The sequence below is a fragment of the Chelonia mydas genome, chromosome 16 (assembly GCF_015237465.2).
Source record: "Chelonia mydas isolate rCheMyd1 chromosome 16, rCheMyd1.pri.v2, whole genome shotgun sequence".
Lineage (NCBI taxonomy): Eukaryota > Metazoa > Chordata > Testudines > Cheloniidae > Chelonia > Chelonia mydas.
Genome location: NC_057857.1, coordinates 21,352,680 through 21,377,910, shown reverse-complemented (window position 1 = coordinate 21,377,910; position 25,231 = coordinate 21,352,680). Strand labels below are relative to the sequence as shown.

At 41.7% G+C, this 25,231-nt stretch overlaps 2 protein-coding genes across 5 annotated transcripts; one reads left to right on the top strand and one right to left on the bottom strand.

Annotated features, from left to right (window-relative positions):
* Positions 1 to 695: 695 nt before the first annotated feature.
* On the bottom strand, positions 696 to 17,385 carry MORN5 (MORN repeat containing 5). Of its 4 annotated transcripts, none has more exons than XR_006286155.1 (6): positions 17,191 to 17,385; positions 15,599 to 15,746; positions 14,923 to 15,034; positions 13,845 to 13,976; positions 4,980 to 5,089; positions 696 to 1,162 (listed from the first exon to the last, which is right to left on the bottom strand). XR_006286155.1 is itself a non-coding variant. In XM_043530398.1 (6 exons), the coding sequence occupies exons 2-6, from the start codon at positions 16,105 to 16,107 to the stop codon at positions 1,083 to 1,085; spliced, it is 489 nt and encodes a 162-aa protein (XP_043386333.1). In that variant the 5' UTR covers positions 16,108 to 16,198; positions 17,191 to 17,263; the 3' UTR covers positions 696 to 1,082. The 4 variants fall into 4 exon arrangements, 3 of the variants coding, with proteins under 3 accessions (XP_043386333.1, XP_037735780.1, XP_043386335.1); XM_043530398.1 differs by lacking the exon at positions 4,980 to 5,089 and adding an exon at positions 16,091 to 16,198 and having other exon boundaries at positions 17,191 to 17,263; XM_037879852.2 differs by lacking the exon at positions 4,980 to 5,089 and having other exon boundaries at positions 17,191 to 17,342.
* Positions 17,386 to 17,404: 19 nt separating this feature from the next.
* On the top strand, positions 17,405 to 23,440 carry NDUFA8 (NADH:ubiquinone oxidoreductase subunit A8). The gene is made up of 4 exons (XM_007060971.4): positions 17,405 to 17,586; positions 18,571 to 18,734; positions 20,895 to 21,060; positions 23,197 to 23,440. The coding sequence occupies exons 1-4, from the start codon at positions 17,536 to 17,538 to the stop codon at positions 23,332 to 23,334; spliced, it is 519 nt and encodes a 172-aa protein (XP_007061033.1). The 5' UTR covers positions 17,405 to 17,535; the 3' UTR covers positions 23,335 to 23,440.
* The last annotated feature ends 1,791 nt before the right edge of the window (positions 23,441 to 25,231 follow it).

Here is a 25,231-nt window from a genome sequence, read left to right as displayed (position 1 = left end):
ATTTAATATGATAAATAAATCTGATGGGGGGAGGGACTGAAAATGGAGTGGTTTAAAATTTAATTCCCAAAACATTTTGTTGATTTTTGGCTCATGTTGGTTAACCCCAGTGCCCTAGCTAATGATGCTTACACAACGTAATACTCGGGGTGGGGGCTAAATCCTGCACTACTGCTGTCACTGATCTATTCAGACCTTGTAATATGAGGCCAACTATAAACACTTCTCATAATTTTATTTCAAAAGCAGATCATTTTGTTGTAGCATGTTGCAATTACATGTCTTGGCTACAATGGTTAAAAAAATCCTTTTGAATGAGTGGACAGTCAAGACTAGTATTTATTGAAAAAACAAAAACTAAATTGTAAGCACTTTTTTGTAAAACCAATGTCTGTTTTGTTACATACTTTTAATGTTGTGCTTTGTAAATGTCTGATTTGTGTAATAAATAAAGTTCATGCAAGTAGAAGTGCTGGCACTTACATCAAGAAAATGATGTAATTCCATTTGATTTGATTTTTAAAATTATTTTCTGGCTTACTAATCAAACAGCAACCCACCCAGTTCTTCTCTTTTATTATTTTGTTAAAGGAGAGTTCAACAAATGTTCCTGGTAAATGGATATAATTTCCTAGTTAGAAAACCAGTCGTTAAAGAATAACTGGTGTACGTTATTACAATGATCAGTCAATATCAAAGTAGTGAGCAAAAGAAGGGTAAAGAAATATACACCAGGACAGCTAACTGGGACCTGGGGAAATAATGCTAAGATGGAGCTGAATGCCTTCAGCACTGAATTTGAGGCAGTCTCTTTAGTACATTGTTTTGTATGTTGAAGCTTAATAATGTGTATATATTCATCCTACTACACTGCACACCTCTCAGGAATATTAGGATAACTATAGTAAGCTTATTTCCATGGCTTCATGTGAACGTAGTTAATTAAATTTTATTATGCTAACAAAGGCTACAAAACTACATTCACATAATGGTAGGGACTGATCTAAATCCACAAAGACATTCAGACTTAAGGATGAATCAAATTATGTTTTCCAAAATCAGGGTAGAAGCTAAAGCTGTGTTCAGTGTTTAGGTTTATATCCAGTTATTTCATCCCAGCCTTTCCGGCAGGTGCGAATGATCCATTCATGTTCATCATCATCTGAAAGGGAGAAAAAGAAATTCTCAAATGTTACAGATTCAGACCTGCTCTTTGCATAGAGGAGTCCAGATCAGACAGGCAATTTTCTCTGAGGAATAAATGTATTTTTAAAATACTTCTTGCTTAGCCAACAGATCCTGTGTACAGTTTTGTTGGCATTTGCCAAGAGTCAAACATATATAACAGAAGGAAGCAACACCGGTTTTATGGTAATAGATCTGATCATTAGGCTATCTGATCAAATTAACTGTTTGGAACTCATGCAAAAAATTGTAACACTTCCTTGTATATAGTATAATTTCTGGTCTGATGCTCATTTACAGTGTGATACCAGTACCAATAATGAGGACCTAAAACTTTATCGATGTTGGTGTCAGTTTATGAAAATTGCAGTTGGTGAAGAGTTCAGAGTCAAAGCCCCGGTTTGTTTGAATTTTTTTTTTACAGCTCTTCTTCCAACGTTATTATACAAAAATGCCACATTACAACAGATAGCAACAAGCTGATGGAAGTACTTTAGACAATCTTCTGCATCTCCCACAATTATTCAATGTCTGTCATGTTGTTATCTCTCAGAGAGAGACAAGGTGAAAAGTGAAAACCCAAAAGGCAATTTGGAGAAAACACCTATCCAGCAAAGTGTGAATAGAAATATTTTGAATAATTACAGAAAAGTATAACTTGATAAACATAAGTAGTTAGGGTCTGTCAGTTGAAGGGACTAAAAACAGCCTGTCTGAAAAACCTGTTATGATAGGCTTTTACTTGTGTTGGTGATTGAAAATAATCTGTGTTGCAGATCAGATAAAAATATTAATTATATCGCTTTAAAGAGTACCAGTATCTATTTTCTTATTCAAATGAAACATACTGTAGCAGAGCTACTTCTGTTTACTGTCATCTTTACAAATTCCGATCAATGTTTGCAATTTGTGCTTCTAACCAACCTAGTTCCAAATGTCAAGGATTTTGTAGCAATGCAATCAGCAATGCTTACCTGAAAGAGAACATACTGACCTTGGCAGATATTTTTAAAAAAAGAAACACGGTGCTAGTGAGGAATCAACTTCTGAAGGGAGACTTCTGCTTATGCGTTGGGCCTTTATTATGTTTATATAGCAACCTTTAAGTTTAAAAAGTCATATAAATGCAGCTGTGCTGATCTAACAAGGAGAGAAGCAAACAAAGGGTATATGGCAAAGAGGTGCCCCTTTACTAAAAACTTAAGTTTGTTCTTAAGTCCCATTGACTTCAGTGGGCTTTAGATCAAACCCTATCTGCTCGTCTTTTCCTTTTTCTGTTTCTCTTTCCTATTTTCCCTGCCATCTTAGCATCTTTTTTCATTCATGGTCAAGTGGAACAAGTGCAGGCACTCACGGCCTGGGGGTGCTGCTCATGCTGAGCCCTGCTAGAGCACCGGTGAATGTAGACTTAACCAAAGCATATGCCCAAGCTTTTGTCCCAAGTCTAAACGGTGGCACTTGCCACAAAACCCTCTACAACCAGCAGTCAGCAATGCTTGTGAATCAGAGGAGGTTTTCCCCAAGAGCACACTACAGTGTGTTACTCTTCTGCACACAGTTACTAATTTATACACACAGCAGTTATTTGAGCTTGTCACCTCTCTCACAATTCCACACTCAGGGATGATGTTTTGTAAAAGCTTTCTCTGCTATGAAGGGGGCTGTGGAAAAGACTGCTGTATTGCTCATGATCTCTCTCATTAGTTTAGTCTGTAGATGTGCTTTAACTGCTGTAACGCATGATACAGTGATATTTTCATAACATACCCCAAGTGGATACATTGCTTTCTCTGTCCACCTCAGCAAGTATATGATGCATCTTTTGCTCTATTCCTTGGCATGAGTACAACATTAATAAAACACCCAATTATAGTGTTCTTTCTGTCTTGAAGGAAATAAGCCAGGAGAAAATAAGCACCACCGGAATAACTTTTTAAAAAGGATGACTAAAAAGAAGAGAAAAAACACTGAATTTGTTTAAGGTCTGACACTGAAGTCCTTAGGAGGACACATCCCACTGAAATCTGTGGTAGGACTGCAAAGTTGGCCCCTATGGGTATGTCTACACTGCAATAAAACACCTCCGGCTGGCCCAGGTCAGCTGACTCGGGTTGGTAGGGCTTGGACTGTGGGGCTATAAAACTGCAGTGTAGATGTTTGGGCTCATGCTGGAGTCAAAACTGTGAGACCCTGCAAGGGGGGAGGCTCCCAGAGCCCAAGACAGGGAGTAATCAATAAATCATGTGCAAGCTGTGATTATTTTGCATGTCAAGTTCTATTTCTGCACTCCAGATGCTCCAATATTATGGAGACGAGGCCATGAAGTACCTAGATGAGCTAGATAGTGTGCAGACTGTTAGTGTCTATATGATTATGTACCTCCTCAATGTAAGAGTTGTTACTCTGGATGTGTAATAACTGCAAGAAATGAAATTGTCTGTTTCTGTCAAAATGAGGAAATCAATCAAAAACTCCACTTGCTAAACACCACCTGTATCCACTGCTTCCTTTGATAAAGATCATATTGTTCAGGAGAGTTGCATGAAGTGAGCAAACTGCCTTCCTGGTAACGAATCTGCACTGGTCATGTAATTCTGCTGCTCAGCTGACCAATATGAAAGGCACAAGACGTTTTTGACTTCAGTCAATGAGTTTTCAACAGGAGCCTGGTCCATCCAGCTTGATGCAGAAGGAAACTTATTTTTCAATAGATGACATGCACATAAGCCTTTTCTTCTAAGGATTTTAGTCTCTCATCCAGGCCCAGCACCACCATAGCTCAGCTCATGCAGCCATCTGATTCTGTGCACAGTAAGTATCAGCAAATAAGCATTGATAAAAACTACGTACAGTTTTCACAAAGACTGAATTGTAAGGAGATGTCCCAATGGAGTCAGTTATTACCAATTTACACTTTGAATAGAAAGAAGAGCTTGCCTGGTGAAGGGACTACAGCACATTGTCCTACCTTAGGGCACCCTCTGCTTCATTTAGAGGAATATAGCAATTACCCCACTGGATCTGACCTGTGATCCATTTATTATTATCTATATTACTGTGGTGTCTAGGAACCCAAGTCATGGCCCAGGACCCCCTTTGTTCAAGGTGCTGTACAAACAAAGAACAAAAAGATGGTCCATGCCCCAAAGAGCTACAAATCCAGGTTTTAGTCTCTGACAGTGGCCTGTATCAGCTGCTTCAAGGCAGACGCAAGAAACCTCATAGTGAAGAATTATGCAATAATATGTACACAGGGAAAGCATCTTCCTACCCACTCTCATTTAGCAATTGACTTATACCTAGAATCCTCCTAAGATTTTGACTGCAATAACATCTTGTGGCAATGAGTTCACCCAGTTAAGTAGGCATGGTATAGAAAAGCATTTCTTTGGATAGTTTAAGTTGGCGGCCTTTCATTTTCATTGCATGTCTCCATGCTTTGCATTACGGGAAAGGGATATATAGGAGCAACTGATCTACTTTACCTATACGTCATTATTTTATATACCTCTATCATGTCCTCTCTTCTTTGTCTCCTCTCCAAACAAAACTATGGTATCCTTTCTATATTTCTAACCCCATTCATCACTCATCCGCGGACACCTCCTCTTTCTTTTCTGAAAGCGGGTGACTAGAACGTAACATTTTATTTGGGGTGAGGGTGTGTCACAGGCTGGCATATTTTCAGTATTATTTTCCATCCCCTTTCTTATGCCTCCTAACATTTTATTCACAGCTGAGCTGCACTAAAAAGAGAAGCTGGCTGAAAACAGCATACGGAGCTGAGAACTCACCCAAGTGGAAAAGAAAGTGGAAGTGAGCTGGCAGGGCGCTGTCTGCAAACCTCCACTCACACTCACAGTCCCACTGACTTCTAGTCATTGTCTTCGATAGGGCTGCAGCCCTGGAAGGTAGGTAAAATGCACTGGGAGTCACAAAAAGAAACAGGGACGCCATATCCACAATGTAGGACCTTGAGCAAAATATCTGGAACCTCCAGGACTATTATCCAACTAGTGGCACCTCACAAATATTCCTTAGACTGAGGTAAGGGAAATGAAGGATCCTATTCAGGATAGCTAGAGGAACCACAAAAATATAGATCCAAATGGCTCCAGGGATTAGCTATGTGTAAAGAGGCAGAGAAATATTAGAACATAAAGAGTTAAGCTATGGTTAAACATACTTTTGCCACGCTAAAGAAGACTGGTTGATAATTACTGTAGTTTTAGGGCTATTTGAATCAGTGCAGCTGCAACCTCTTCAGTAGTAACCCCTGAAACAAGACAAACTGGGTTTATTGTACTGAACAAGTCTTAAAGCTCCTCCCTGATTGTTAATAATTGGCAGCAATGGACTTAACAGCCTCTTGACTACCCTTTTTACACTCTACCTGACTGTGCAGCTAACAATTTAAATCACAGATGCCGATCCTTCTTTGTGGCAGCTGCTTGTTAACTACACGTTCCCCTTTTTCTGTTGCTGGCGGCTTCCATAACCCTGCAACACCAGGGTTAGACTGGAGAATCACATTTCATCAATATTTAAAATGGAATTAAACCTTGACATTTGATTAATGCTACCAGATAGCTTGTTGTAATTACGTTTTTACAAATTGCGATTGTCTGAATATGTTAATATGATTGTCTGAGCACATCTTCACCTTCAGAAGTAATTTTCCTTAAAAAAAAAAAAAAAAAAAAACTCTTTAATCAACTGTACATTATCATCCTGGACAGAATTAGGTAGTATGTGGTTCTTCACATTGTGTACTGAATTTTATTTCAGCTCATTCATCTTTAAAAGTTTATTCTTTCTCTGTTTTCTTCAGCAGCCTCAGTAGAATATACATTCATGAAATATATTCTGCTAAAATGGGCTACTTTCATGTTCAAATTTTGAAAATAAAGGACATTCCTTTGTATGAAGACATTGATAACATCCAAGGAGGCCAAGTTTGCTTAATAACTTATTCTAAAGTTAGTGAAATCTAATAATTTGCACAAAATATAGTTGAAGTCTTGAGGCAAACTGAGGACTTGCTAGATGAGCCATTAGAATACATCATTTGATTCTTTTGAATGATTTCTGTGCCTTTTTGTTTCCATCCAAACTGTGATACTCTACCTTCCAATCTGCTACAAGCCAACAACAGGCCTCCACCACTCTGCTAAACCGTATTTGCATCTTTCTATAATCTCCCACGGCATTAATACTTGGTGACTCTCACAAGAAGAAAACCATGCACTGTCCCCTTAAACATCCTATAGGTTAGAATGTGATTGTCTGCATCTGTGTTAGGGCCTGATCCTGCAATCCTTACCCACAAGAGCTGTCTCACTGAAGCTAATGTGACTACTAGCATAAGTAAGAGCTACTTTGCCTTGAGCAAAGGTTGCAAAAGAGGGCCTTTGCATTGTCTGCTCCTTGGAACAGAAACTATGTCTTCTTCTAATCTATGTCAGTGCCAAGCATATTCTCAGTGCTTCGTAAATAACAACAGCTGTTCATTGTCTCACATACCTGACTCCTCCCATCACCCATGGTGCAGTTTATCATGTTCTTCCATTCCACAATTATAGCCATCTGTGATAGCATCACAGCCATCACATCTACTGCCTCTCCCCAAAATCTCCAGCACCCCCTTCCTTACCACACCTAACTTCAACAACATCAGTGCTGGCAAGAAAATGGAAAATATGTATCCAATTAACCTTTACTTCCACACGCAAACTCTCACCCTTCCATTTCCATTTAATTGCGTAAATCCAAAATGGCCTCAAAATGAACTTTCCATCTCCTACAAAACTTGTTTTCACACGTACTGTATAGCTGAACACAAACCCCTATACTGTTTGGGTCAAAACTTTCTAAGTGGATTCGCAATGGGATGGCTAACGCACAAACAAAGTTGTTGTTCTTGGCATGCTGCTATTTGGAATTTAAACCTTCACAGGTTTCAAAGCGATAATTATATTAGGCTCAGGAAACCACAATGAACAATATATCAGCAAAGGCTACAGTTGTTTACATGATTGCAGTGATTTAGTAATGTGATGCATGTATTAATATTAACACCATGTTAGCCATGCTAGCTACAGCAGAGAGGGCTAATCATACTGGTTAATAAACTGCTTTTTTGAATGGGGTAAATTGACTAGTAAAACTTAGAAGCCAGATTCAATTTTTAAAAATGCTCTCTAGGTTACATAGCATAGAGTTCTCAATTATAGCTGTAGCTTGCACAGCCTTTTGCTGTGAGGAAGACATAAGTATATATTTTGCAGTCATGTCCAAAATGTGCTAGATGCTTTCACAGGGAAGACACAGTCCCTGTACGACAGAAAATACAATCTAAAAAGACAACAGCCAGTGAAGGGTGGGGAAAAGAGTACAACCAAAGTGATCAGGGTGATGACAGTCACACAGCACTTCATTCTATGAGATTAGGGTATTTTCTCTTTAAATTAAACACACTGAATTCCTCCCCACCCTCAGTCTTCCCATTCAGCCCCCTTGACTTGGCCCCACAGCAGTCCCCAGTATCAATCCCAGCAATCTTCTCCCCGCTCTCTTATGTTTGGGTTTCTTCTCACCACCCAAAGAGCAGTTTGTTCCTAAGGTAAATAAGTGAGTTAAATAAAGATGTTACTTGGTAAGTTTCTTGCTAGTATTGTAGAAGATGGGACTGTGGTATTCCTCAACCCTTACTCCTGTAAGAAATCCCATTGAAAGTCAATTGATCTGTATTATTTGTTAAATGCTGTCTATCAGCTAGGCACTGCACAAGACAGACTTTAAGACAAGCCCTGCCCCCAAAAGCTTACAGTTTAGAAGACAGTTACAGGAAGATGAGATGAACTAGGAGACCCAGAGGAAGGGGTTTATAATAACAAATATTCTGTCCCTCTTGTTCATCTAATATTTTCCATATTTTCTATCTGGGGGCTTCACAGAAGTGGGGGTTTTGGAAGATGGGGGAGTGGGACATTGGGGAGTAGCATGAATATGGGGCAGCACAGAAGAAGATAAATGGTGGGAATAGAAGAAGGGTGGGGAAAGGGGACATCAGGGAACATAATAGGAGACAAGATCCAAGACACAGTTTGGAGTAAAATTGAGCAACACCTTGAGGTCAAGGGAAGCAAGGGGAGCGACTTGGTCAGATGGCCGACAAATAAGATACTTTTTGCTATGGCATTTTGGTGGGATTAGACTGGAATATCAGATAGTTCAGAAAGAGGAGTGAGCAGCAGGCAAGGCAGGAGATGATGAGGACAACTGTTTTACTGTTTGGGAAAAAAAGCAATAGGCTACTCAGGCTCATAAGGACTACTTGTGCGAGCAAGGGTTACAGGCTTGTATCTATATGTATGTACAGACCTGAGCACAACTTTTTCTTCACCTGTCTTCGCTTGTTTTTCAGGAGAAGTAAGCTTGCCAGCCCCAAGCAGAGAAATCAATGAATTGCAAACAAACTGCATTTGTCACAAAAATATGTAAAATTTAAAATTCACTGGATTTGTCAAATTGATTTAAAAAAAAATCCACAAAAAATAGACACAATTTGTTTTGTTCAGAGCCCAGAGGTAAAGACTAAGTACTTCAAATTAATTTCTGCAAAAGCTTTTTTTTTTTTTTTCTAAACAGGTCTGGCTCCCAGTCCTTGAAGAATATACTGATTACCAACAATTTTTCAGAGCTTTACAAAAACATTATTTCTTTTGTTGTGTGAAATGCAGAATCAGCCATCTGGCAATTGCCCCAGAGCTAAAATCTTTTACATGACATATAATTCAAAATGATTAAATATACAACAGCAAATAGCTGTAGCATTGCACTTGAAATAGCATGAACTTTTATTGCCGATCAAAACTGATTTCTTTAGCTTAACTAGTATCCATAGAACAATTATTTGAAGAGCTTTTAAGAATTTCAACAAACAGGAGCTAGAGCTCATTTACATTCAGAATCTTAAATCTAATAAAAGAGAAACAAATATATAAATTACTAAATAATCTTGTCTTATAAGTAGACATTCAAATCACTAGGACGCTAAGTTCAGTCGAAGAATGAAAATATTATTCTCTTTATGTAGATATTTTGTGGTGAAGGGCTTTTCTTTTCCTGTACCTTTGCAAAGGGCATCTGCCAAAAAAGTTCTCAGATTCTCAGGCAATGACTAGGGGCTAGTCTGGAATCAGAGCATTCACCCACTGCCTACATCAATAGAATGGGCAACATCAGAAGAGCGCAGAGGAGAATGATGTTCAGCAAGTACAGTACATCTTTTCCTGCAGTAGAACAATGTTTTTAAGTTTAACTTGCTGCCTCATATCTAGAAAGTTCCCTAGGTCTGCAAGATTGCCAAGTCCTCGCCCCTCTACCAATTCTGATGTCATCTAGAGTCACTGGCTGCGAGAATGAGCACACAACCTGCTCACATTTGGTACTTGCTAAGAGCGGTATGGAAAGTAATACACTGTGCATGAGTAACGCATGATTTTCAAATAGTTATGGCTTTATTTCTCAACTACATTTCTTCAGACAAAGCAAAGCCCACATTCCTCACTGAGTACTCTGTACACACCACATCTAAATTGTAAGACAAAGCCCCTGAAGACAAGAAGGGTGCACAGCATTCCTCAGAGACTGATGGGGAAGAACCCCCGCCCACCCCTGGGTGGGTGGAGCCACGACACCCATGCCTGCCCTGCCAGAAGCAGAGGGGCAGGACAGGAAGTATAAAAGACAGCTCAGTTGGGCGAGAGCCGCTGGAGGACACAGATGTCTCCTGCCCGTCGCTGGGGCATGAGCCTGATGGAGACCTCCACTGCGCCGAGGACCTGGAGGTTCTGCCAGAGCCACCTGCTGACAGGGACACCGAGGAGCTGTTTGGGACTGCCATTAGCTGTATACCCCGGGGAGACGGAGGACAACCCTGAGCAACAGGTACACAATGACGGGAGTGTAGGAAATAGCCTAGAGACACCAGACTTTAGCCCAGTTGTGTTGTTGTCTGAATCCAGGTCAGCATGTTTTGGCTGGATCCCCGCTGATTCAGTGATGGAACCATCTGCCACTGTTAGGGCCCTAGGCTGGCACCAGGTGGAGTAGAGTGGGCCCAGGTCCCCCTAGCTCCTGCTGCCAACCCCACCCCTGGAGTGACAGCCTCCCTACCGTAGGCCAAGAGGCCTGTGTTTGTCTGCTGTCTGCCAGAGCTAGGATGTCAGACTATTTGGTGCTCCACTCTGCCCAAGGGCCTGAGCCCCCAAGACTGGTGCTCCCACGTGCCTGAGGGCCTGAGCCCCAAGACTGTTTGTGGTCCTGTCCTACCTGAGAGCCTGAGCCCCGGATGGCTTGCTGTCTGGCCCTGTTTAGAGGGCCAGCACCTCAGAGATTGCTAATTCTCCAGTAACCCTTGCCTGAACAGAGGCCCAACTATGAGGGGGCGTGGCCTCCCTCAGATACTGATAGGGAAGGATAGCCACACACATCTACACAATTATTGAATGGATTTTGTCCTTGGATGATCCAGAAGGGATAAATGGAATTTTTTCAAATTTTTCAAGATGATTCACTTCCAGGTTCATTCAGACCAAGCATGAGACATTTCAGTCCCAAGGGTAATGTTAGGAGGAAGCTGCAAGCATGTGATTATTGAGGTTTAGAATTAAAGTGTCATCTCAACCTTCACTATAGTCATATTAGTGACATGTAAATAAACTCTTGATGTTCTAAAAATACAGCAGTTTAAACTACAGAATAAAATAATACTCCTGACTTCTAATAGTAATAATTTACTCAGAAACTCTGCACTTGAGCACTCTGGGACTTTTCTTTTAAGTCACAAGATGCTAGGCTTGTCAAAATCATAACTTGCTTATTGGCTGCTTTGTGACTCCAGCATTAAAAAAACCTTTCCTCTCAATAAATAATAACCTGTCTTGAGTCTCTTGGCCAAATTCTGCTCTTAGTTACACATGTGTGAATCCATAGTTAACCTACTGGTTTCAATGAACCTACCCTGGATTTACACTGGTGTAAGTGAGAGAAGGATTTGTCTCTGCCTCCTCTCTAATGTTCTGTAAAGAGACAAAGGTACATCAGGTACAATTCCACATGCAGAGGGTCAACCCCAAGGCTTATGCACCATCTAAGTCCCAGAGGAGGGGCAAGGAGAACAGGCAGCAAAGCAGAATCCATCTCAGACTAGGAGAAGCAGGAGCAGGGGTTGCACCAGTTAAGTTAGCATCAGGAGGACGGAAGCAAAGGAAAGCATATTACATCACAAACATCTTTGTTTTGTTATCAATGGGGCAGAACTGCTAGTAACACTCAGTTATCCCCTTTCTCTCCACCTCCTCAACAGGGAATGACTTCTACTTCTAACTGTAATTTCTCTTTGAAAACTATGGCATCTAGTGTCTACACTCCCAGAATGCCATAGCTCTCCTTTAACCCTGGAATTTGCTCTCCATTTGACAGCAAATCTAAAATCTCATATTTTATGCTTTTCATTGAAAGATGCAAAACTCTAGATATTCATCTTCAGGTCTTTGTATTGGCCAGTCAATAAAAATGGGGTCATGAGTATGAGTTCTCAAAGACTATACTCCTTTAGTGGCAGTAGGGGGGGTCTAACTCCAAAATGACTGATTGAAAAATGTGAACACCATTTCTTCTCACAAATAGGTATTTCTGCATGTGTTTCTATGTCTGCAATTTTGTGTATTAGATGATATTGGGGGGGAAAAAAAGAAAAGATCCAAAAAGCACATGAACAGACTACAGAAATTTCAGTATATCCCCAAGGAAGGTTTATAAACTGAGAAATAATTTCAAATCTTTTTTAAAAAATTGAAATCCTTGTGACTAGTAACACTAGGAGAAATGAAACTATTGCTTTCATTATGCACACTGGACCTGCTCTCAATTACACTAGGACTCCGTTGCACCACTTGGCGGTGAGTTAATGTAAATGAGCCTCAGGCCCTCGATATTTGTGAAACTGAAGTCCTGCTAACTGAGGCAGGAATCTCTATGATACTCTGTGTACACACATTGCATTAAAGAAAAGCAAACTGCAACAAATTCAAATGGAGCCTTCTCTTTTCCTTGCTAGAAAGATGTTTTGATTCATTGATTGTTTGGCAGGAGTGTCAGTGCCAAAGGCAGAGTGCCTCCTTTCCCTGCTAGCTCAATCAGCAATGAAGCAAGCAGCTTCGCAACAAACAAGGGTGAAAGGCTGGAGTATCCTCAAATCCCACTCCCAGACCTGAGGAAGATGGTGTCATTTGGCTAAACCTGTCAAGCTGTTGTAAGAGCTTCCTGAATGCTTCCTACCATCTGCTTTTGATGCTTTCAAGACTTGGACAGAAGCCTGGAGGTTTTCCTGCTTTTTCCTGACCAACCTATAAAGGAATAGTTCTGGATCTGTTCCCTGTCATTCCAACCTCTTTCCTCAGTTTCTTCTTCCTACAGCTGTTTTTTTTTTAACTGCAGTGGCCTTGTGCCCTGAATTATTTCTCTTGGGGAAGTCAACATTCCTCTGATGTCGAACAAGTGCTGGATCTTTCAATTGTGTTCATGTTCTTAGAGGAAGGGTATGGCCTACATGATACATTCCTCCTTCACACCCATGTTGACAAATTTAACTTTACGCTAGTATTGGATTCTCAAAGGAATGTTAATATAAAAGAGATCAGAATAATGTACTGCATATTTTACTTATAATTATCTTGTTAGACTGCATTCTATGATGAGATGTTAGTGAATATCGATTGATACAATCTGTAGGCTACAGAAATAAATGTAGCTAAGGACAATGAGTTCAAAGCATACATTTAAAAAACAATAAATTGAATTCCTAGGCGTTCCCGCATGTACTAATCTGTGCAGGTTCCTGTGTTTTTGGAAAGCATTTTACTTATCTTACTCATCAGTAGGCCCACTCTAGTATTTTGGATCAGTGCCATTTGTAATAATCTAAATCAGTATTTATTGAGGGTTTATGAAACAGGCTAAATACTATAGGGTATATTTTGTAGCAGATGATACCTACAGTTCATTTTGTCTCTCCTCTTCCCTGCTCTCCTCCCCCAACACTATATCCAGATTTGTAAACGCACTCAGGACATGATTCCGCAAGTGTGAGCACTGACACAATCCAGCAAGGCACTTAAATATGTCCCTAATTTGAAGCAAGTGAGCAGTCTCACTGCAATCAAAGGGACTATCCCTGTGCTTGAAGTTAAGCATATAGTTAACTGATCAGGGCAAAAAGCTTGACGCCTTGCGGGACTGAGCCCATTGAAAAGATAGATATATATCTTGAAAACACTGTCTTGCTGGGTATCATAATGGAGAATGAGCCTTCCTGGGTTTAAAAGCTATTAAATATGAATCAAATGCATTTATTCATATGTGCCTGTGAAAACATCACTTAGAATTTTGTAAACCATGTGCAGGATGGTTTATACAACTTTCCTTGGAATTAACTAATTAATACAAGCAATCCATGTTGTTTGAAATATTTTAGCTTAGTAGCTGCAGAACTTGAATACAGGTTTTTAAATTTCAGCTATAATCATACATGATAGAATGTATGTGAAACAAAGTCAACTTACACTGAACTTCAAGATGAAAAAAACACATACCTGCATTCCTCAAAAACCTGAGTTTGTAATCAATGACAACTCTGGTATTAGGATTATAGAATCCATCACCACAGTCATAACAGCCTGTTGGAATTGTTCTGGGAGGATCTAAGTTTGTAAGCTGAGAGATACCTGAAAAGACACAGTATAATTTATTAGAAAAACAAAAAATCCCATTTTTTTTTACAACTGTACTCTTTTATCAAAATAAATAATGATAATAAATATATATTATTTTACATCTCTGTAACACTTTCCATCACAAGATTTCAAAGCATTTAATAAACTTTACTAAATTAAGATTTCCATCACTCCTATGGTAGGTAATTATTATGACCATTTTGCAGATGGAGAAACTGAAGCACAGAGCGGCCCACCCAGAAAATGTTTGGCACAGAAAGGAAGAGATCTTGGTTACCCTTACTCACAGTCCTGTGATTTAGCCCGTAAGACTAACACTATGAACATGCACTGAAAACTCCAAAATGAGTCCAAGAAAGCCTAGCCATGGCTTAAAGAGACATGTCATTGTTCACTATGCCAATATATTATTCAGTGATTATCACATAATTTTTTCACCTTTTAGTCATAGATGAACTAGTAAATGTGTCTAACAGACACATTTTATAGGCTGGACATAAAGTAAGTACATATTTTCGTATCCACTGAAAATTTGTCATTTTCAAGCCACACATTTCATGTACCATGCTGTTTGTGGATTTCTGTTATTCTTTCAGGTGCTTTAGAACATTATGCAAAATTATGAGTGCAAGATAATATATTTTATTTTGTTTTATGTCCCAGCTTTCTGTAATAAAAATATGTCTAAAATGCAGTGAATGTGAAATCCATAAAAGGCTTAATCAGATGTCAGAAATTGCTAGGTTACAATGTCCTGCCCTCATGACATGATCACTCAAGAAGAGACTATTCATCACATTTGTCAGTGTCAAGTGGATGGAGTTCTGAAATAAACCAGAATGTTCCTGCTCCAAGTTACTCATGTAGGTGAATTAGTCTCTCTTAATAAACATAGTTGTTGGTTTAAATCCTTCCAGACACAAATGCAACTCAGTACCTGCTGGTTTTAGACCGGAACAGATTTCTGTATAAAATCTTCTGTCATAGCCATCACAATAATGCCATTTTTTATCTTTGAATTCAAGACCATCTGCAAAAGTGTATTTCCCCTGCAAAACAAATTCAAGTACCGAACTAATAAATGCGATGAATGGAGTGAAGAATAACAATTTTTTATATCCATTACCAAGGATGCATGTTATCTGAGAATAAATAATATATAGTTTTGTTCCACATTTAACTGCAGATGGAAATGATGCCTGCAGATCCATGAGAACCACATTCCATAACCAAATCATTTCCCTGTTCAGTGGGAAATAGCTATTGTACATGCAACAGGGGAAGCCAAAATTGAGAGTGAAAAATGGGAAAGGTGCTGGTTTGAGAGCTTCCACTTCTTTCATGATACAAACATTTCTGAATGTACAGTCTTTGAACCAGGGAGAATTTCCCCTAAAGCATATTTGCAGTAACCTTTGGGAGCAAAGGGGTTTTAACTTTCTTTTGAGTACAGAGCAGGGATCAGACTTTAGATAAGATGGGCATACCCCCACCCAATCAGTTTCCTATGACTGCCGCAGGAGTTGGCCTAGGTGAACTTCCAACCTCCTCGTGTTCTATTCCTATGTTTCTAAGCCTTCAGGATCACATCTAAAGGACTAGTGATATAATACCTCTTTCGATATTCCGCAGTCCCAGATTCCTTCATATTTGCTTCTATTAGGAAAATACAAGGTTCCTTTGCCATGAAACATTCCATCTTTCATTTTGCCATTATATTTGGTTTCAGTTGGGAGAGTATAGCGGCCTTTCCCTTCAATCCTGTGAATGATAATCAGGAATTGTTTAAGAACATTTGACTAGATGTCCAAAAAGGCAAAACAACTGACGAAGAAGGCCTTACTGGTTAAAAAATTGACCTGGTTTAGAGGGGAAGTGACGGGAGCTATAAAAATAATTTTAAAAATCAACAAATTGAAGGAAGGGGAGGTTGATAGTAATTAATATAAATCAGAAGCTATGAACTGTAGAAAATTGATCACCATCTTTAAGCACCCTTAGAAAGGGTGAATAATAATGGCTGTTATTTACAAGGCAGCTTTCATCCAACAACCCCCCCAAATGTATTTCAAACTGGATTTACAAACAGGGATCAATGTACCCACCATTTAACCACAGCCATTTCTGGGGCTTAACAGTCCATAGCAACATCACCCAAAAGTTTAGGACAGGATGTGAAAACACTTTTTGCAACAGGAACTACAAGTGGAATGCTAGGGAGACAAAACTGAATCAGCCTTTAAGAATTTGGCCAGGACAATAAGGCAAACACCCCTAATTTTGAAAAAAACAAAACATCTGCCATGGGATCTTTAATAACCATAAGATGTCGGGTTTACATCTGATCCAAAATGTGACGACGACGACAGCAGCAAAGCACCCTCTATCAGCAGGCTGTGGCCTTGGAAGGATGCGTGCAACCTACTGAATCACCAACATCATTTCCTGTAGCATTTGTACGCTACTTACAATTAGTAATAGGACATGTCCTAGACTCTTCCTCCCACTCTCCAGTGTCTCCAATGAGGCAGTGTGGTTGAGTGATGAATAACATGAAGCCGGTTTACCCTCACATCCCCCAGCATGGCAACTTTAGCCCCATTTTACAGACAGTGATGCAGAGAAGTTAAGGCCCAGATTTTCAAAGATATTTAGGCTCCCAAAGATGCACACGGGTGCCCAGTGGAATCTTCAAAAGCACCTAGATGCCTAACTGCCATTGATTTCAAGGGGAGTTGGGAGAGAGACGATGGGGCACTTTTGAAGATCCCACTAGGCCTATGTGCATCTCTAGGTGCCAAAACACCGTTAGAAATCTGGCCCTAAGCGACTTGCCCAAGGCCACTGGAAGCTGTTTCAGGAGCAGGATGAGACCGCAGCTACGCTTCCCTCCCCATCCTGGGCTGTGCCTCTCTCGCATTAAAAGGTCCCAATTTCCAAAGAGGTCCTAACCCAGTCTTGTACTTCCACTCCTGCAATTCCGTGGGCACAAGCAAGTGGGCGTGCAAGGATAGTGCATCTCGGAGCTTTCCCACTTGGGGGTTTTCACACCCAGAGATTTCCACTGCCTAAGACTGTTCACGCTGGGGAATTTTCATACCCTGCATTTCACACAAGTGCAATGGCCCAGCACTGTGGGGTGATGGCCCAGCCCTGTCCCCCCGTCCCCCAAGGCTGCCCCTCCCCCCTCAGCCCCAGCCCCCACCTGCCATGCACATAGTCCCCGAGGTAGGTGCTGCCCGTGACCTCCATGGGGCCCGCCCGGGATGCGTCCTGCCCTGGGCTGGGCCGGGCAGCAAACTGTCACCATGGTAACAAGCCGGAAGGCGGGGCATGAGGAGCAGGAGCAGGCGGGGACAGAGAACAAGCCCCGCCCCCCGCGTCGTCGACGCGCCGCTGACCCGCTTCTCGCTCGCTCGGCGGTGGCGCATGCGCACGAGTTCCGTGAGTCCTGGTGGCGCACGCGCAGTGGCGTGGGGCCTGCCGTCCGTGCCGGGCGGGCGCCGAAGGGGAGCTCAAGGAGACCGGGCCGCGGGCGCGGGCTGGCGCCATGCCGGGCTCGCTGGAGGTGCCCTCGCTGGAGGAGCTCGAGGTGCCGGAGGTGAGAGCTGTGCCCGCTCCGGGGACCCCTTGGCTAGTGGCGCCCCCCGACCCGGGGCCGCCCCCGGGGCTCGAGCACCGGGCGGGCCCAGGCTGTGGGGCGTCCCGGCGGCGGAACTTGCCCTAGAGCAGACACCGAGCGCGCAGGGGACCCGAAACCCTTCCGCGGCTGCGTAAATCTGGGCCCGAGTCCCACCGGCCGGGTGCGTCGTGAGGGGCCCGACCCTGGGTGCGCCCCCCCCGGCGCTGGCACGGGAGAAGGGGCAGCCTCCGTCTTCCTCTCTGCCTCGCTGCCCTCGGTGCAGCCGCGGCACGCCCGCCTCTTGAGTGCCGCGTACCGACGTGCTGCCCTCGCCTCAGACAAGAGACACGGGCATTGGGAAAGGGTCAGAGAAGGGCAACGAAAATGATGAGGGGGTTGGGACGGGTCCCCTAGGAGGAGAGGTTAGAGAGGCCGGGACTTTTCAGCTTGGAAAAGAGGAGACTGGGGGGGTGGGGGGGGGATATGACAGGTCTGTAAAACCATGAGTGGTGTGGAGAAAGTGAATAAGGAAAAGTTATTTACTTGTTCCCGTAATATAAGAACTAGGGGCCACCCAATGAAATGAATGGGTAGTAGGGCTTAAAACAAATAAAAGGAAGTTCTTCTTCACTCAGCGCACAGTCAACCTGTGGAACTCCTTGCCTGAGGCGGTTGTGAAGGCTAGGACTATAACAGAGTTTAAAAGAGAACTGGACAAATTCATGGAGGTTAGTTTCATTAATGGCTATTAGCCAGGACAGGTGAGGAATGGTGTCCCTCGCCTCTGCTTGTCAGAGGGTGGAGATGAATGGCAGGAGAGAGATCACTAGATCATTACCTGTTAGGTTCACTCCCTCTGGGGCACCTGGCATTGGCCACTGTCGGTAGACAGGATGCTGGGCTGGATGGACCTTTGGTCTGACCCAGTGTGGCTGTTCTTATGTTCCTCCCCCAATGCCTCAGGTAAGCGTCAGCTCCTCCGTGCTGAAAGCTGCAGCCCATCACTATGGCTCACAGTGTGACAAGCCCAACAAGGAGTTCATGCTGTGCCGCTGGGAGGAGAAGGACCCCCGGAAATGCTTAAAGGAAGGAAAGCAAGTCAATCAGTGTGCACTGGACTTTTTCAGGTAAGAGTCCCAGGTGGCTTTTCAAATCCAGTTTTAGGGTTGGATGCTGCAGATCTTATTTAGGCAAAACTCACATTGAAGTCAATGAGATTTTTACTTGAGTGTAGTCTGTAGCATACGTGGTCCCTATCGAAACCAAGATGAAAGTATTAAAATTAAATATATATTTCATGCTTCAGCACTTTGACACAACACACACACTTTTTATTTTTAATTAGTGCTTCAAAAGAGTGTGGTAATGAAGTGAGCATGTGCTGTATGTTGCTACCTGTCTGCTTAAGGTATTTACGTAGGAGGAGAGAATCTGTCCTGAAGTGTCAGCTGGCATAGCTTCTACCTGTGTGCTACCATTTACACAAGTGCTACAATAACAACTTTCTTTAGTTATAGCTAAGATGATCATGGTATTCTTAAACTTATGTTGAGGTGCTGTTGCTGTTCCCTAGACTTGAACTCCTGAGGGTTGGAGGTAGTGCTTCCTCCACCGTGTCAGCGGTGGAGACTACTTCCTCTGCTAGTTGGAAGGCAAAGTATTCAGTAGTTTTCAGTTGTTCATAAAACAGTGACCCACACTCTTTCTGTTATATTGACTTCTCTTGCTTGGGCTCAGCCTCAAGGCAAGTTGGCTTTGTTTGAAAGTCTGAAGATGATGATCAGGAGTATCTGGGCTTCAGTAACTTGTGACTATTAAAAATGTCAGACTTGTCCTGTGAGTTGCTTTCCCCATCCTTTGTCATCTTGGGGCACAATGATGCAAACGTTTAAATAAATACAAAACTTTCCTCACATGACTGAAATCATATGCATAGAAATGTTTGGAGGATCATAGTCTTAGAGGCAGAGCACCTCTTTGTATGTGTTTGTATAGCACCCAGCAAGGTGAGGCTCGATCCTGATTGAGGCCCCTGGGTGCTATTGCACTACAAATATTAATAATAGATAAGGCTATGTTTTAGTCACGGGTATTTTTAGTAAAAACCATGAATAGGTCACAGGTCGTAAACAAAAATTCACAGGATTGTGACCTGTCCATGACTTTTACTAAAAATACCTGCCCTGACTAAAATTTGGGCGGGGGGCCACGGGTATTCTGGGGGGCGGCAGTCTGTGGGTGCTGGGGGATGTGGCCCGGGACCCCCGCAGGTACTGGAGGGGACGTGGGCTGGCAGGGGCTTCCTATCCTGCTCCGTGTCCCTGCAGCTCCTAGGCGGCAGAGGTAGGGGCTCTGCTGCTCCCACCACAAGCGCCGGCTGCCACAGCTCCCATTGGCTGGTAACTGAAGCCAATGGGAGCTGCGTGGATGGGGCCTGCAGGCGTGGGCAGTGTGCAACACGGAGCCCCCTCTGCCGCCTATGAGCTGCAGGGAGGGCCATGCCAGTGGGAGCCATCCGGGGAGCTCCCCATCCCTAGGTAAGTGTCCCCCAGGCATTCCCCAACCCCCTGCTCCTAGCCCCTTCCCACACACCCAAACTGCTGCTGCTGGCCCAGGGATTGCCGAGCTCGGGCAGCCCCTGAGCCAGCACCAGCCATGGCAAAAATTACGGAGGTCATGGAAAGTCACGGAATCTGTGACCTCCATGACAGACCCGCAGCTTTAATAATAGACCTTAAGAGGATGTGTCTTGCTAAGCTTAAAAAAAAAAAAAATCTAACTAGTTGGAAGCAGTTAAGTATCATAAACAGAGCATTCACATTATATTTATTAAAATAAGCATGCACTAAGTGAGATGTAAGAATGTTGTCTGAAAGCTGACTGAGCTTAACAGTCATATTAATCATTGTATTGTAGTTATTTAAAGAGTAATACGGACCTGTATTGAGATCAGTGTGGAATTATAAATTCATATGCTTAGACTGTAAGCTCTTCTTGACAAGGAGTGGTAGTATTCTGTGAAATGCCATGCATATGTGTCATAATTTTTTTATTTATTACTTATCTTTCTTTTATCTATTTCTTTCAAAATTACCAGACCTTAACAATTTTATGAATACCATCTGGAAATTAAACTTTACAAATAACTACTGAATGGCAACGAAATGGAAATTGGTTCATGCATTTTGGGCTGGAGTGAATGGGGGAGTGCCAGCTTTGCAAATGTAGCTCTTATAAGCTACCTTGTCTTTTCCAAAATAACACAGTTAAAATCCTTTGTTTTATAGGAAGATTAAGGCACACTGTGCAGAACCTTTTACTGAATACTGGACTTGTATTGATTATACCAACCTTCAAGAGCTTCGTCGTTGCCGAAAACAGCAGCTGGCATTTGATAATTGTGTGCTGGAGAACTTGGGCTGGGTGAGACCTGATCTGGGAGAGCTGTCTAAGGTAATTAGGAAATCCTGTTCCATGTCGTCTTCTCCTTTTTTACTGGTTATTTCAGCTCCCTTCTCTCTGACCTCCTAAAGTCCCTGTTACCCAGCGTGTGCAGAGTGCTGCTGGTGTTCTGATGTTCACAGAGACACACAGGTTCATCACCTTATCTACCCAGGTCCTATATGGTCTCCTTTACTGTAATCTTGAAGTGTATCTACTGCTTCTCATTTATTTGAGAAACTAGTTCAGAATTGTGCTGCTACATTTTGAAAGTATTCTATGTACTTGTTCCACTTTGCCTCACATCTTCCCACTCTTCACGCATAATATCTTAAACTACTTCTAACTGTTTTTAAACAGACTAGATTTCCAAGTGAACACAGTCTCAGCACTTTTGATACAAGAACCTCCTCTGCAATGCTTGTGATCTGGAATAACCCCCCTGTATTTCTCCATCTCATTTCAGATCTAGTCTGAAAAACATCTTTCTGTTGCATATGCCTCATCTCTTTCTATCTACTATTTTTAATCAGCTGTTACGTTTAGTTCTGTAAAGCATTTTAGGATATTCTGTGTGAAAGTTGTGTTGCAATAAATACTGCGCAGAAAAGTTCATAACTTCTCCACTGTAACAGTGGATTTATTTCTGGTTTAATAGGTGTAGCAAGGGACTGGACTGGACGACCCAGGAGGACAATTCCGGTTCTAGATCCCTATGTAGCTTTCATATTGTCTTGAATTCAGCTTTCCTTTCTCATGTACCAGTGTTCCATTTGTCAGTTCAGTATAATGGAAAAAATGTTCCAGTGTACCGAATGACACGCTTTCAGCTCTTCCTTAACTGGATGGCCAGATTCTTCTGTCTGTTTTATTAGCGTTCCCCTCGTATACTACTTTTAAATTACCACTTCTACTGCAATGGAAGTGGCAAGTTATTGATGAACTCCCAACCTTCTGTTGAAGCCTGTGGCAGAATTGTAGAGGCCTTTTAAACACACTCTGGGGTGGGGAATCTTTTATTATGAACTCTTTTTCCTACAGTGTGTGCTTACTTTGGTGAGAGGTTCTTTTCTTGATCTGTTACTAATAATACTTGAGTGCTTGTAAGTTTTTTTTTTTTTTTTTTTTTTTTTTTTTTAAAAAAAAGGATGGCACAAAATAAATGCCTACTACCATAGATGCTAAGTGCGGGGAAAAATGTCTGGCTAGTGATGGTTCTCTCTAGTGTATGCACTACTGTTCCATTGATTTGCTTATGCTGGTTCTTTTGTATATTTGACCTTGGACTGGAGGAAAGGATGTGCTGGGTTTGAAATGGACACTTCTACTAAACATTTGATATAAATTTTGTTATGTGGATAATCCTTTAAGAATTGCCTTCTTATACAAGTAAAAATACAAGTTTAGGCAGCATTGAGCATCTGTTAGTTTTTTTCTATGCTTGATTTTTGAGACAGTTCAGGTGCTTAACCTCAAACAGCTAAAACAGGAACTTCTTGTGCATACTTGTGTATACTTTGACTTTATTTGCAAAGTAGCAGCTTTCAAAGGTGCTGAGGTTTTGGCCTACTGTTGCCAAGACAGAATTCTTCTCTTGTACGCATGTAGCTCCACTGAAGTCAAGGGGGTTGTATTGGGTGTAAATGGGAGCTAGACTTTAAATTAGAAGCTTACCTTCAAGAAAGTGCTTAAGCTATTGAGTTTAAAAAAAAATAAAAAATTGTGTAACCCTTGACACATGCGTTGTTCTCCTAAGTGATCACATTATTGTACTGTTTTTGCTTTATCTTACTCTTCCCTGACCACTCTTTGATTTCACTCCTTCCTGCTTTTCTTATCCTAATCTAGATTATAGAAATGTGTCCGAGTCCTTTCTTTAATATGCCCTATGTATCTGTGGCAGTCTATCACCGTGAATCATTTGGCCCACTTAACTATAAGGTGCTCTACTAAATACTTGCAGAGTCTTCAAGCAATATGTGCTGAATTAGTAAGCATTTGATTAATTCTACTAATGGATGGTTTCTTTTTCTGCTGCATGACGCATTAAAGCCACTTGTATTGTGTCTCCTCCAAGCTGTTGGCTTAATGTAGTTTTGTCTATTAAATACTACAAGAAAAATTCCAGTGTACTACTTTTCCTTCCAGGTCACAAAAGTGCAGACAGACCGACCTATCCCTGAGAATGTCTATCATTCCAGACCAAGACCAGAGCCAAGTCCGCCCATTGAAGGAGATTTGAAGCCTGCTAAATATGGCAGCAGGCTTTTTTTCTGGAACTGGTAAAATGGGACCGACAACTCTATAGTAAGCTCTGTTCTTTGCAAATGTAAATTATCTTGTCCAATGTGTATTGGGTGCAATCGTTAATGATTAAAAAACGCATAATTCACCTGGCGTGGTAGATTTTTCTATATACATCACAGGAGCTCAGGAACAGTGTCCCCTCTACTGTTGTGTTTTTTTTTTTTTCCTTTTAAAATGCTTTCTAGAATTTTATGGCCTTAAAAGATGATGTCCTTTTAGCCACTTAACACAAAGTCAGTTCTGTCGCTAAAGTCAGTTATTCAGCAACGAGAATATAAGATTTATGCCAAGATTTGCCAAACAGTGTATGTAAGTATGGTCCAGTTCTTTTATTATATTCTTACTAAATATTAAAAAAAAATGGGAGAATGCAAAATGAATCAAGCCGGCTCTTCACTGTTCAGATTTCCAGAATTTGCATTAGTGGTTTATATACTTGTGCCTCCAAGTATCCATCTTCTTATGAGATTCCAGTTCAAACAAGCCAGAAAGGAGCCTAACAGGTCACCAATTTAGATTCCCAAAGCTACTGATGATCTCTGCGTGTGTGTCTATGTGGTGGTTCCAACAAACCTCTTATGAAGGTGACTAATCTGCAGAGGTAAAAACTGGTGACTCAACCTCAAATTTGGGATTTGATGCATAAATTATTTTTTTTCAAGTAGTTAGTCCATGCTTCCTAGATTGCTGGTTAGAAATTCAATATTATTTGAGATATCAAGACGTGTGTTTTTAAATTCACAAGTGACTGGTCATGTCTCATGTATGTTATTTTAGCTGTTTCCATCCTTCATCAGCTCTCTTTCACTGGGGGGAGTGTATTTGTTACATGAGAATTCTATGCTAAATAGCTGAACCCGTCAAAAATTATTTCCTGACCTGCATTTTTGTCCCTGTGGCTACTCAGGTAAGATGTCCCAGTGCTAAATGTCATAGCAAAACAGTCCTTTTTATGTAGCGATCCTGACTTCAAGGACTTACCTGTCACCTCACTGTGACAGCACCTGAAGCTCTCTTCTTTTCCTTTCACCAGCCAGCTCTTATAATAAAGTCATTAATTGCTCCATCTTGCAGCATCCAAGGGACAAGACACATGGTAACTGTGACAACACAAGGGTCAGGAAAATCAAAGTAACTTGCTGTACCAAAGCCAGAGAACTACAGTTCAGGCCACAGCCTCTTGTGTGTTTAGGGCTAGATTGTCATTTTGCAGTCATAGAAAAGGGTAGGGTGCTGGAGCAGCCTGGGAGGGAGATTGGGGGACTGTGAATTGAAGTGACAGTCTCCTCTGGGGAGGGATTAAGCTGCAGTGAGTCTATACAGGTGCCGCACACACGCCTTGCTGTTCTAGTATGTTGGTGAGGTAAAGTCGAGACTGGCCACTCCTTCGCTTTCTGCCCATCTGCATGTGTGGGGAGGAATGTATTGCCTGCTTTCCCAGGCCCCCAGGAAGTGTTGGTACAGAACTCCAGTGCAAGGGAGTAAGAGGCAGCTTGCAGCCCCCTACTTCCTTGTGCAGGATAAGCTATGATCTTGCCCTTATTCTTTGAGAGCTTGGGTAAAGCATGGGTTTATTCACTTACATAAGGATTCTTTCCAGGCCTCAGAATCTGACTTTCCAATACAAAATTGATATAAAAATTGGCAAACTGATTATAGCTTTTACAAATTGGATTCCTTTGTACTTTCTTTATCTTCTGTTTGTTTGCATGGAAAAAAAATAGCACATTCTACAGATGTGAACAGATGCTGTCACTTTTGGCTACATTTTATAATATGGGTCTTGAATAATTGGATAAAGATTTTTTTCAAATTTTTATGAAGCTCTGGACTAATACTTCCTTTGCTAAACAAAAACCTAGATATCCTCTGCTGC